Source organism: Oncorhynchus nerka, linkage group LG26 (assembly GCF_034236695.1).
Source record: "Oncorhynchus nerka isolate Pitt River linkage group LG26, Oner_Uvic_2.0, whole genome shotgun sequence".
Lineage (NCBI taxonomy): Eukaryota > Metazoa > Chordata > Actinopteri > Salmoniformes > Salmonidae > Oncorhynchus > Oncorhynchus nerka.
In genome coordinates this window covers 15,445,356-15,459,105 of record NC_088421.1, presented here as the reverse complement: position 1 = coordinate 15,459,105, position 13,750 = coordinate 15,445,356, and the positions used below count along the sequence as shown (strand labels likewise).

The following is a 13,750-nucleotide window of genomic DNA, read 5'->3' as shown; positions in this document are numbered from 1 at the left end:
GGATATGACATCACCAGCCACAGTACTACCAATATTAACAATATAACCGAGTGACCACTCTAACAATACGTCCTCAATGATTGAAGGAAGGCGATATCAGGTGGGACCATTCTACTTAATGAGTGTGAACAACAGCCACAACTAAGTTGTTTTTCTCAAAGTTGCCGAAATGCCAAATGCAACCACTTATATCAGTACATTTGTAACAGCCTAAACATTACGAATCTTCTATTCGATCAAATAAGCCTCACAGGTCGGAAAGTTTCAGACTTGGAAATCCGACTTGGATGACCGTTCAAAATGATTTCTCCCAGTCAGAGCTAGTTTTTTCCCAGAGTTCCCAGTTGTCTTGAACGCACTGAAATCAGAGGTTTCCCAGTTCCCAGTTGTTTTGAATGCGACATACACACCTGACAGGATATGACATCACCAGTCAAAGTATTAAGCACCGGCCAGTATCCTCCCGTCACCAGCTGCTATCACTAGGATAATTCAAATGAATGACTCAATAAATGAGAAAGGGTTTATAATTGAGCGTTGAGGTAATTATGTGCAGTTATAATTAACTGTACAGTATATTAATGTATGTGAGCTTTTATACTCAGCTTTAGGCATTATAAGCCTTTCTTCATGGTCTAGTTAGCATGCACTGTGCATCTTCATGCACTACATCTTATCCTAGCCCTGGCAGCTCTATCAAACTATTCAAAATACTGTCTAACACTTTCAGAAGCCAAGCAATCACAAACAGCTACCATCAACAGCTGCAATTTCACAGTAGTTGTGTTTTTTGAGCTCCCGACACAGCAGTATTTTCCTGCAGTGTATGATTGATATGCAGTATACTGTCAACAGCATCTCTGTTTCTCCGTCTCTTCTCCAGGGCCCTTCAGGACCTATTGGAATCCAGGGACCTGTCGGCCATCCGGGGTTACTGGTACGTCTATTCAATGTATCTGTCTTTATTGTGTGTACTGTATGTGTGTACAGCACTGACCTCTGTGTGTGTTTGTGTGTACAGCACTGACCTCTGTGTGTGTTTGTGTGTACTGTGTGTACAGCACTGACCTCTGTGTGTGTTTGTGTGTACTGTATGTGTGTACAGCACTGACCTCTGTGTGTGTTTGTGTGTACTGTATGTGGGTACAGCACTGACCTCTGTGTGTGTTTGTGTGTACTGTATGTGTGTACAGCACTGACCTCTGTGTGTGTTTGTGTGTACTGTATGTGTGTACAGCACTGACCTCTGTGTGTGTTTGTGTGTACTGTATGTGTGTACAGCACTGACCTCTGTGTGTGTTTGTGTGTACTGTATGTGTGTACAGCACTGACCTCTGTGTGTGTTTGTGTGTACTGTATGTGTGTACAGCACTGACCTCTGTGTGTGTTTGTGTGTACTGTATGTGTGTACAGCACTGACCTCTGTGTGTGTTTGTGTGTACTGTATGTGGGTACAGCACTGACCTCTGTGTGTGTTTCAGGGTGTGGACGGGGAGCCGGGGCCGAGGGGCCAGCAGGGGATGTACGGCCCGAAGGGAGACGAGGGGACGAGAGGCCACAAGGGGGGCACAGGACCCACTGGACTACAGGTGAGGAGACGAGACACCCCTCTGTTGGACTGTACCATCCATCTCTCTACTCCAGCATATAGCTGACAGGTGGACTGTACCATCTCTCATCAACAGCACCTACTACTGCACCTCTAACCCTACTCTGTCTTTACAGGGCATGCCAGGACTCCCAGGAGAGAAGGGAGACAGTGGACACGTGGGCACGATGGTGAGTACTGGACATACCATTGGACAATGACATATTTTCCCTATATCCTATTGTTGACCTGGCAGCCTCACTGTACTCTCCCACCAAAGGTCATTCCTTAAGCATGTCTCTCATCTTCATTGTGGTATAAAGCCTGACTAAAGTAAAACCCTTCTTGGAGGCAGTGTCTGACAGTCAGTCAGTCGAGTGAAGGAGGGCGAGAGAGAGTCAGTCAGTCGAGTGAAGGAGGGAGAAAGTCAGTCAGTCGAGTGAAGGAGGGAGAGAATCAGTCAGTCAGTCGAGTGAAGGAGGGAGAGAGAGTCAGTCAGTCGAGTGAAGGAGGGAGAGAGTCAGTCAGTCGAGTGAAGGAGGGAGAGAGATAGTCAGTCAGTCGAGTGAAGGAGGGAGAGAGATAGTCAGTCAGTCGAGTGAAGGAGGGAGAGAGATAGTCAGTCAGTCTAGTGAAGGAGGGAGAGTCAGTCAGTCAGTCGAGTGAAGGAGGGAGAGAGAGAGTCAGTCAGTCGAGTGAAGGAGGGAGAGAATCAGTCAGTCAGTCGAGTGAAGGAGGGAGAGAGAGAGTCAGTCGAGTGAAGGAGGGAGAGAATCAGTCAGTCAGTTGAGTGAAGGAGGGAGAGAGAGTCAGAGAAAGAGAGGGCGGTGGTTTGAGGAGGAAGACGGCAGCGTAACAGCTTCTAATCAGATTAGCCTGAGCCGGGCCTGTCTAATGAGCATCTTCCTTCTATTGTGACAGTCATTTCAGAATGCCACAGACCGTGAACACATGCTAAATAAGATTCTACACACACAGCTAGCGCCACAGCACACTCAGCCTGATTAGGGAGAGGGGAAGGAAGCGTCAAAACGGAACAAAAAACAAAAGAGGGAGAAGAGAGAGAGAGAGAGAGAGTATGAGAGGGAATGAAATATATGGGGGGATGGAGAGAGGGATGTGAGAGAGACAGGGCAAGGAGGAAAGAGATCTCACTGGGAAAGCCTCATCCATGTGAATGCTGTGGTTCACAGGATTGCAGCTTCTAATGCCCGCGTAGCTCCCCAGTAGCAGGATTATAGGATATGTGCTTACTGTAGTGGATGTAGTAGTGTCTGGAGTATGTCTGTCTGTCTTAGTGCTGTGTGTACAGTCTCTCACTGTGTTGGGATTTCAGCGTTTGTGAAGCACAGCTAACCATTAACTCTGGGCTGGAGGGGAGCAGTCAGTGCAGTTAGGATGAATAGCTTGTTGTCCATGTTGAGGTACACAGAGGGGTGGAATCCCATCACACTGACTGGCTAGAGCGCTCTCATTTCCCCTGTAGCCTGATAATGTGTTCTTGTAGAGAACTAGAGGTTCCTCATTATAGAGAGAGAGAAGGAGTGGATAGAGGGAGGGAGAGAGAGATAAAGGGAGAGAAAGAGAGGGAGATACTGTACAGAAAGAGGGGGTGAAAGACAGGAAGAGAGAGGGAGAAAGAGAGAGAGAGAGTACCTTTCCGTGTGTCATTGAGGGTAATGGGTTGTCCTCGTGGTGTCTGCATCACGTCAGTGAGGTAATGATCATAGAGGCTGGTTCTGTTCTGGGGATATGTTGCACCAGCCACCAGGCCCTCAGCCACCAGGCCCTCAGTAGACTGAATGACTAGCATGCACAGTCACTGTACCCAGGGAGGAGCTGCCTGGTGGGTCACACAGTCTACTTCCTTTGGGATAGAGGTGTGTGTGTGTGTGTGTGTGTGTTTGTGTCTGCGTGTGCGTCTGCGTGTACTTGTGCATGTATGTGCTGTCTCAAGCCAATGGCTAATTATTTATTTTCTCCTCAGGGCCCTCCAGGACAACATGGCCCCAGAGGCCCCCAGGGTCCATCGGTGGAGAGGTACAGTATATTTCTGACCTTATCTGACCATCTTTCTATGCACTGGGCTTGCTTCAGTATTGGATTGGTTTATGTTGCAAGACGGTATACTATTGTGCGCAGCTCTCACTTCTACTCAAATCTACACTACCGACTATCAGAACACACCCACCAATAGGGTTGTTACTTCATTTACATTTACATTTAAGTCATTTAGCAGACGCTCTTATCCAGAGCGACTTACAAATTGGTGCATTCACCTTATGACCTCCAGTGGAACAGTAGTGCATCTAAATCTTTTCAGGGGGAGGGGGGGTGAGAGGGATTACTTTATCCTATCCTAGGTATTCCTTAAAGAGGTGGGGTTTCAGGTGTCTCCGGAAGGTGGTGATTGACTCCGCTGTCCTGGCGTCGTGAGGGAGTTTGTTCCACCATTGGGGGGCCAGAGCAGCGAACAGTTTTGACTGGGCTGAGCGGGAACTGTACTTCCTCAGTGGTAGGGAGGCGAGCAGGCCAGAGGTGGATGAACGCAGTGCCCTTGTTTGGGTGTAGGGCCTGATCAGAGCCTGGAGGTACTGAGGTGCCGTTCCCCTCACAGCTCCGTAGGCAAGCACCATGGTCTTGTAGCGGATGCGAGCTTCAACTGGAAGCCAGTGGAGGGAGCGGAGGAGCGGGGTGACGTGAGAGAACTTGGGAAGGTTGAACACCAGACGGGCTGCGGCGTTCTGGATGAGTTGTAGGGGTTTAATGGCACAGGCAGGGAGCCCAGCCAACAGCGAGTTGCAGTAATCCAGACGGGAGATGACAAGTGCCTGGATTAGGACCTGCGCTGCTTCCTGTGTGAGGCAGGGTCGTACTCTGCGGATGTTGTAGAGCATGAACCTACAGGAACGGGCCACCGCCTTGATGTTAGTTGAGAACGACAGGGTGTTGTCCAGGATCACGCCAAGGTTCTTAGCGCTCTGGGAGGAGGACACAATGGAGTTGTCAACCGTGATGGCGAGATCATGGAACGGGCAGTCCTTCCCCGGGAGGAAGAGCAGCTCCGTCTTGCCGAGGTTCAGCTTGAGGTGGTGATCCGTCATCCACACGGATATGTCTGCCAGACATGCAGAGATGCGATTCGCCACCTGGTCATCAGAAGGGGGAAAGGAGAAGATTAATTGTGTGTCGTCTGCATAGCAATGATAGGAGAGACCATGTGAGGTTATGACAGAGCCAAGTGACTTGGTGTATAGCGAGAATAGGAGAGGGCCTAGAACAGAGCCCTGGGGGACACCAGTGGTGAGAGCACGTGGTGTGGAGACGGATTCTCGCCACGCCACCTGGTAGGAGCGACCTGTCAGGTAGGACGCAATCAAGCGTGGGCCGCGCCGGAGATGCCCAACTCGGAGAGGGTGGAGAGGAGGATCTGATGGTTCACAGTATCGAAGGCAGCCGATAGGTCTAGAAGGATGAGAGCAGAGAGAGAGAGTTAGCTTTAGCAGTGCGGAGCGCCTCCGTGATACAGAGAAGAGCAGTCTCAGTTGAATGACTAGTCTTGAAACCTGATTTGGATCAAAAGGTCATTCTGAGAGAGATAGCGGGAGAGCTGGCCAAGGACGGCACGTTCAAGAGTTTTGGAGAGAAAAGAAAGAAGGGATACTGGTCTGTAGTTGTTGACATCGGAGGGATCGAGTGTAGGTTTTTTCAGAAGGGGTGCAACTCTCGCTCTCTTGAAGACGGAAGGGACGTAGCCAGCGGTCAGGGATGAGTTGATGAGCGAGGTGAGGTAAGGGAGAAGGTCTCCGGAAATGGTCTGGAGAAGAGAGGAGGGGATAGGGTCAAGCGGGCAGGTTGTTGGGCGGCCGGCCGTCACAAGACGCGAGATTTCATCTGAGAGAGAGGGGAGAAAGAGGTCAGAGCACAGGGTAGGGCAGTGTGAGCAGAACCAGCGGTGTCGTTTGACTTAGCAAACGAGGATCGGATGTCGTCGACCTTCTTTTCAAAATGGTTGACGAAGTCATCTGCAGAGAGGGAGGAGGGGGGAGGGGGAGGAGGATTCAGGAGGGAGGAGAAGGTTGCAAAGAGCTTCCTAGGGTTAGAGGCAGATGCTTGGAATTTAGAGTGGTAGAAAGTGGCTTTAGCAGCAGAGAGAGAAGAGGAAAATGTAGAGAGGAGGGAGTGAAAGGATGTCAGGTCCGCAGGGAGGCGAGTTTTCCTCCATTTCCGCCGGCTGCCCGGAGCCCTGTTCTGTGAGCTCGCAATGAGTCGTCGAGCCACGGAGCGGGAGGAGGACCGAGCCGGCCTGGAGGATAGGGGACATAGAGAGTCAAAGGATGCAGAAAGGGAGGAGAGGAGGGTTGAGGAGGCAGAATCAGGAGATAGGTTGGAGAAGGTTTGAGCAGAGGGAAGAGATGATAGGATGGAAGAGGAGAGATTAGCGGGGGAGAGAGAGCGAAGGTTGGGACGGCGCGATACCATCCGAGTAGGGGCAGTGTGGGAAGTGTTGGATGAGAGCGAGAGGGAAAAGGATACAAGGTAGTGGTCGGAGACTTGGAGGGGAGTTGCAACGAGGTTAGTGGAAGAACAGCATCTAGTAAAGATGAGGTCGAGCGTATTTCCTGCCTTGTGAGTAGGGGGAAGGTGAGAGGGTGAGGTCAAAAGAGGAGAGGAGTGGAAAGAAGGAGGCAGAGAGGAATGAGTCAAAGGTAGGCGTGGGGAGGTTAAAGTCGCCCAGAACTGTGAGAGGTGAGCCGTCCTCAGGAAAGGAGCTTATCAAGGCATCAAGCTCATTGATGAACTCTCCGAGGGAACCTGGAGGGCGATAAATGATAAGGATGTTAAGCTTGAAAGGGCTGGTAACTGTGACAGCATGGAATTCAAAGGAGGCGATAGACAGATGGGTAAGGGGAGAAAGAGAGAATGACCACTTGGGAGAGATGAGGATCCCGGTGCCACCACCCCGCTGACCAGAAGCTCTCGGGGTGTGCGAGAACACGTGGGCAGACGAAGAGAGAGCAGTAGGAGTAGCAGTGTTGTCTGTGGTGATCCATGTTTCCGTCAGTGCCAAGAAGTCGAGGGACTGGAGGGAGACATAGGCGGAGATGAACTCTGCCTTGTTGGCCGCAGATCGGCAGTTCCAGAGGCTACCGGAGACCTGGAACTCCACGTGGGTCGTGCGCGCTGGGACCACCAGATTAGGTGGCCGCGGCCACGCGGTGTGGAGCGTTTGTATGGTCTGTGCAGAGAGGAGAGAACAGGGATAGACAGACACATAGTTGACAGGCTACACAAGAGGCTACGCTAATGCAAAGGAGATTGGAATGACAAGTGGACTACACGTCACGAGTGTTCAGAAAGTTAAGCTTACGTAGCAAGAATCTTATTGACTAAAATGATTAAAATGATACAGTACTGCTGAAGTAGGCTAGCTGGCAGAGGCTGCGTTGTTGACTATGTAGGCTAGCTGGCATTGGCTGCGTTGTTGACACTACACTAATCAAGTCGTTCCGTTGAGTGTAATAGTTTCTACTGTGCTGCTATTCGGGGCTAGCTGGCTAGCTAGCAGTGTTGATTACGTTACGTTGCGTTAAAAGAACGACAATAGCTGGCTAGCTAACCTAGGAAATCGCTCTAGACTACACAATTATCTTTGATACAAAGACGGCTATGTAGCTAGCTATGTAGCTAGCTACGATCAAACAAATCAAGCCGTTGTACTGTAATGAAATGAAATGAAAAATGTGATACTACCTGTGGAGCGAAGCGAAATGCGACCAGATTGTTGAGTGCAGAAGTTCTGTTCGGTAGACGTTGGCTAGCTGTTGGCTAGCTAGCAGAGTCTCCTATGTTAAGGACGACATAAAACTACACACTCTAAACTACACAATTATCTTGGGTACGAAGACAGCAAAGACAACTATGTAGCTAGCTAACACTACACTAATCAAGTCGTTCAGTTGAGTGTAATAGTTGTGCTGCTAATCGGTAGACGGTGGACTAGCTAACGGTGGACGTTAGCTAGCTGGCTAGCTGCAGGGCAGTGTAGACTGCGTTAGGACGACGAAATACGATAATTACGCAATTATCTATGATACAAAGACGGCTATGTAGCTAGCTAAGAAGAAATTGCTAAGATTAGACAAATCAAACCGTTGTACTAACCGTTGTACTATAATGAAATGTAATGAAATGTAATACTACCTGCGGACCGAGTGCAGACCGAGTGCAGATGCGACCGCTCGCTCCAACTTCTCTACCCTCTACCCCTCTCCCTCTCCCAGACCCTCTGCCGGTTTGGAGCTGTGAATTATTAAGTGGTATTAGAATGTAATCCCTCAGAGGGAGTTATATTTACCGCTCTATAAATCATTAAGGAGTATTAGACAATCATCCCTGAGAGGGAGTTATATTTACCTCTAGTAATGGCCAACCTCTCAACATCTCACACCAATCAATTATTCACGAGAGAGAGAGAGATGGGAAGAAGCCACGCCACACACACACATAGTCAAAAATCAAGTCAAATCAAATTGTATTGGTCACATAGACGTATTTAGCAGATGTTATTGTGGGTGTAGTGAAATGTTTGTATGGATTCAGTGGTACGGATTCAGATCCGAACATCAGACCTGGGTACAAATTATCATTTGATAGGCCACATACTTTATTTGAGCATTTGCCTGGAGTGCTAGATGGTTTGTACTTTTGGGACTATCCCATTGGTTCTAGTTTCCTATCCAAGCTCAATCAGGCACCATTTGAAAGATGTTGAATACCATTTGAACCCAGGTCGGATTCATATGGTGCCATGGAAATAGAAGGGTGTAGAGATGGAGCGGTCCATAAATTGATTGATGCAGGTGATGTTGTAAGAGAGAAATGGATAAAGAGAAGCTTTGAGTCTGTGGGAAATACAAGTGCTGGCTTGCACTGCAGGCAGGAGAGTCTTCCACTCACTCACACGTTCCAATTTGTGCACTCTACCAAAGTGAGAGATGCCTTCACTGTTTTTCCGTCGAGACTGCCAGCACACACTTCCACAATGACACACACCGACACAGAGATACAGAAAGACTGACTTCACACTCTGTTACTCAGATCGCATCAACAGAGGAAACTCACACACACAGACAACAGTCAATATTTTCTCCAAGTGGTGATGGTGTAGCTGCTGTCTCAGCACCCTGACAGAGAACAGCAGACACACAAAACAACCTCAACACAAGAAACCTGTAGATGAAATTTATTTATTTATTTATTCAGTCCTCCTGTCAGTGTGTTGGTTCAAGTAGTTCTGTTGTGTTGTGTTGTAACAGGGCACTGCTGGCCAGCCTGGTGGGGTGGGCCAGCCTGGGATCGTTGGAGAGAAGGGGGAGGATGGAGAGGCTGGGGACCCGGGACCAGTTGGAGACACAGGTGCCGCTGTAAGTCATTCTCTCTCTCTCTCTCTCTCTCTCTCTCTCTCTCTCTCTCTCTCTCTCTCTCTCTCTCTCTTTGTGTCTCTGTCTCTGACTCTCTCTCTCTGTCTCTGTCTCTGACTCTCTCTCTGTCTCTGTCTCTGTCTCTGACTCTCTCTCTCTCTGTCTGTCTGTCCCTCTCTCAATTCAATTCAATTCAATGGGCTTTATTGGCATGGGAAACGTGTTAACATTGCCAAAGCAAGTGAGGTAGACAACATACAAAGTGAATATATAAAGTGAAAAACAACAAAAATTAACAGTACACATTACACATACAGAAGTTTCAAAACAGTAAAGACATTACAAATGTCATATTATATATATACAGTGTTTTAACAATGTACAAATGGTTAAAGGACACAAGATAAAATAAATAAGCATAAATATGGGTTGTATTTACAATGGTGTTTGTTCTTCACTGGTTGCCCTTTTCTCGTGGCAACAGGTCACAAATCTTGCTGCTGTGATGGCACACTGTGGAATTTCACCCAGTAGATATGGGAGTTTTTCAAAATTGGATTTGTTTTCAAATTCTTTGTGGATCTGTGTAATCTGAGGGAAATATGTCTCTCTAATGTGGTCATATATTGGGCAGGAGGTTAGGAAGTGCAGCTCAGTTTCCACCTCATTTTGTGGGCAGTGAGCACATAGCCTGTCTTCTCTTGAGAGCCATGTCTGCCTACGGCGGCCTTTCTCAATAGCAAGGCTATGCTCACTGAGTCTGTACATAGTCAAAGCTTTCCTTAATTTTGAGTCAGTCACAGTGGTCAGGTATTCTGCCGCTGTGTACTCTCTGTGTAGGGCCAAATAGCATTCTAGTTTGCTCTGTTTTTTTGTTCATTCTTTCCAATGTGTCAAGTAATTATCTTTTTGTTTTCTCATGATTTGGTTGGGTCTAATTGTGCTGTTGTCCTGGGGCTCTGTAGGGTGTGTTTGTGTTTGTGAACAGAGCCCCAGGACCAGCTTGCTTAGGGGACTCTTCTCCAGGTTCATCTCTCTGTAGGTGATGGCTTTGTTATGGAAGGTTTGGGAATCGCTTCCTTTTAGGTGGTTGTAGAATGTTGGGGCTTACAGTTCCCATTTGGGAACTACCCCTCCCACGTTCAGCTGGAACGGTGGCGCATGGAATGCAAAAATATTCTTAGAAATATTTAACCTCCACACATTAACAAGTCCAATAGCTCAAATGAAAGATAAACACCTTGTTCATCTACCCAGCAAGTCAGATTTCTAAAATGTTTTACACAAACATAGCACATATTTATGTCAAACTACCACCGAAGACACAGCTAATTTGAATAGCCAAGTTGAAAAAAATATGCAATCAACAAACGCAGGATTAAAAGAAAAATAATTCACTAACCTTTTGAAATCTTCATCAGATGACAGTAATATAACATGTTACACAGTACATTTATGTTTTTTTCAATAATATGCCATTTATATCCATAAATCTCTGTTTACAATGATGGCACGTTCAAAAAATGCTACTCAAATGTCCGGAGAAATGATGATAGCTCCGCCAGATAACGTCAGATAACAAGCAATACACATCATAAACTTTAACTAAATATACATGTTCTACACATAGATAGAAAGATACACCTCTTCCTAATCCAACCGCTGTGTTACATTTATTTTGAACGTTACAGAATTCGTTCACTAGGCTATAATATGAGACGGCGCTCAGAAATTAGCATTATGGCTCCTCTATCTTGGAGTCCACAGAAACCCAAATTTACCACATAAATATTCCCTTACCTTTGATGTTCTTCCATCAGAAGACCTGGAAGGGGTTATACTTACCAAAAACATAGTTTGGTTTTGAAGTCTGTGTCTTTAGGTTATCAAACGCGACAAATTCCGGTCGAAATGCAGCCAAAATTCTTGTGGATGCGCACCAAAACTTCAAAATTACATATTATATGTCGACTAAACTGGTCAAACTAAGTGCAGAATCAAGCTAAAGCATGTTATAAACATGGAAAACAATCGTTAGCACGAACAGAAACACCCACATCGTTTGGTCAATCCTGGAAGAAAGAGAGCTCTGGAGCGTCCGCGCGCATGAGAGTACTTATTTTTTCGCGTGACCCGGAGGTTTCAGCCCGCCAAAAGTCTCGTGGTCGCACGATTCTCACAATGGCAAGCCCCATTGAAAGCAGACATCGCGCAGAAGACATACAAACTGTTCCCAGGTCTGTAGGTGCTTGGGAAGGGTGGGGGCGATGACGTCAAAGTTGGGCCAACTTTTCTGATGACAAGAGAGAGTTTGGGAGAATGGCTGCCCTGAGAGTTCTGCTTTACATACAGACATAATTTGAACGGTTTTAGAAGCTTTAGAGTGTTTTCGATTCAATAATAATTATTATATGCATATATTAGCAATTTTGGACAGATTTATTTTCTGTTTACTATGGGCACGCAATTCCTCCAAAGGGGGCAGTAGTCAGCCCTATCTTTAACATTCACGGCTCTTTTCTGGATTTTGATAATTAGTGGGTATCAGCCTAATTCTGCTCTGCATGCATTATTTGGTGTTCTACGTTGTACACGGAGGATATTTTTGCAGAATTCTGCGTGCAGAGTCTCAATTTGGTGTTTGTCCCATTTTGTGAAGTCTTGGTTGGTTAGCGGACCCCAGACCTCACAACCATAAAGGGCAATGGGCTCTATGACTGATTCAAGTATTTTTAGCCAGATCATAATTGGTATTGATAGGGAAGCTGAGAGGTCCAATATACTGTTAAGATTTTCAACTGCCATGTTTACACCTTCACTATTACAGTGGAACGTTTTACCCAGGAAATTGTCTTAAAGGGATTGAATTTGTTGTTGCCTAATTGTTTTTTGGTAGGTTTCCAAACTGCATTCCTTTCATCAATAGCATTTCTTAATATTACTCAGGTCCTTTGGCTTTGATGCCTCATGATTGAGTATTGCTCTGTTCAAGTAGACTGTGATTTTGCTGTGGTCTGATAGGGGTGTCAGGGGGCTGACTGTGAACGCTCTGAGAGGCTCTGGGTTGAGGTCAGTGATAAAGTAGTCTACAGTACCACTGCCAAGAGATGAGCTATAGGTGTACCTACCATAGGAGTCTCCTCAAAGCCTTCCATTGACTATGTACATACCCAGCGTGCGACAGAGCTGCAGGAGTTGTGACCCGTTTTTGTTGATTATGTTGTCATAGTTGTGCCTGGGGGGCATATGTGGGAGGGAATGCTGTCACTTGCAGGCAGGTGTTTGTCCCCCTGTGTGCTGAGGGTGCCAGGTTCTTGTCCGGTTCTGGCATTTAGGTCGACACAGACTAGTACATGTCCCTGGGCCTGGAAATGATTGATTTCCCCCTCCAGGATGGAGAAGCTGTCTTCATTAAAGTAATGGGATTCTAGTGGGGGGATATAGGATCTCTCTCTCTCTCTCTCTCTCTCTCTCTCTCTCTCTCTCTCTGTCTCTGTCTCTTTCTGTCTCTCTCTCTGTCTCTCTCTCTCTCTGTCTCAACCACTAACTGTATGATTGTATGGTGTCCCCAGGGTGGTAAAGGGGAGCTGGGGGAGAAGGGTGACTCTGGCCCCTCCGGAGCAGCAGGACCTGCAGGAGTCAGAGGCACGCCAGGGGAGGACGGACCTAAAGGAAACCCTGTGAGTAGATCTCTATTTAGGCCACTTATCTGCTAGTCACTAGTCCTTTAGGCCACTCATCCTCTACCAACTGGTTCTTGAGTTGGTGGCAGACCAATGCATTAGATTAATCTCAAGCAATGCTGCTGACACTAACATTCATTGGTAAATGACCACTCTCGGTCCTCTGTAGGGGCCCATTGGATTCCCAGGAGATTCTGGACCCCCTGGAGAAGCAGGGATCAATGTGAGTACAGCACCTGTAGAACCAAGTAATACAAAACTTGTACTGTTTTTGAATTGCATTTAAAATGTTGACAGCAGTAGATGACTGATTCTTCTGTTCCTCCTCTAAATGTGTGTTTCCGGTTGGAACAGGGAGTTGATGGTGGACCGGGAGCAAAGGGAGACAACGGTGATCCTGGGAAAGCCGTAAGTACAGTACAGCATTTACATCACACAGGAATTCATACGAACAGCATACACATGTGTAACTGTGTATGTTCTCTGCGCTCATTCAACAGTATCACATACATAAAGTGTATGCATACCAAATATATAGTATCACCTTTGTGCTTTGTCACATACAGAGAGGCTTGACTTATTCATGGATATGCTGTGGTTTATTCCCTGTGTCTTTTAGACTGTGTGTGGTTGTGTTTCAACTCTGACCCTTTTTTCTGCTGTCCTCAGGGACCCCCAGGAGCCTCTGGAGAACCGGGCCCTTCAGGGCCCCCCGGGAGAAGGGTGAGTGTTGATGTGTGTGAGAGAGAGAGAGTATGTTTGTGGGGCTTGCGTGCAAGCCTTTATTGTTGTATATTTCTACAGACTCATATCTTCAGGGATTTTATTGACCTCTATCTGTTTTAGGGGAACAAAAGCAGTGTAAGGCTTTTAAGCACTCACTCGGGTATTGTCCCCAGCAGCTGAAACTCTGTCCTCACGTTCCCCCACCTCTCTCTCTCTCTCTCTCGCTCTCTCTCTCTCGCTCTCTCTCCAGGGCCACTTGGGAGCTGCTGGAAAAGAAGGGAAACAAGGAATGAAGGGAGCAAAGGTAAGCATGTTTGGAACATTCAATT

General features: G+C 47.1%; 1 protein-coding gene across 1 annotated transcript in view; it reads left to right on the top strand.

The window, feature by feature from the left end:
* The window catches only part of LOC115110893 (collagen alpha-1(XI) chain-like), a 102,984-nt gene that overhangs the window by 89,013 nt on the left and 221 nt on the right, over positions 1–13,750 (top strand). Inside the window, exons 44-53 of the mRNA XM_065010137.1 lie at positions 884–937; positions 1,482–1,589; positions 1,726–1,779; positions 3,576–3,628; positions 8,908–9,015; positions 12,585–12,692; positions 12,865–12,918; positions 13,050–13,103; positions 13,365–13,418; positions 13,672–13,725. Coding sequence (XP_064866209.1) covers positions 884–937; positions 1,482–1,589; positions 1,726–1,779; positions 3,576–3,628; positions 8,908–9,015; positions 12,585–12,692; positions 12,865–12,918; positions 13,050–13,103; positions 13,365–13,418; positions 13,672–13,714 — 690 coding nt within the window. The 3' untranslated portion in view covers positions 13,715–13,725. The remainder of the gene's footprint in view (positions 1–883; positions 938–1,481; positions 1,590–1,725; positions 1,780–3,575; positions 3,629–8,907; positions 9,016–12,584; positions 12,693–12,864; positions 12,919–13,049; positions 13,104–13,364; positions 13,419–13,671; positions 13,726–13,750) is intronic.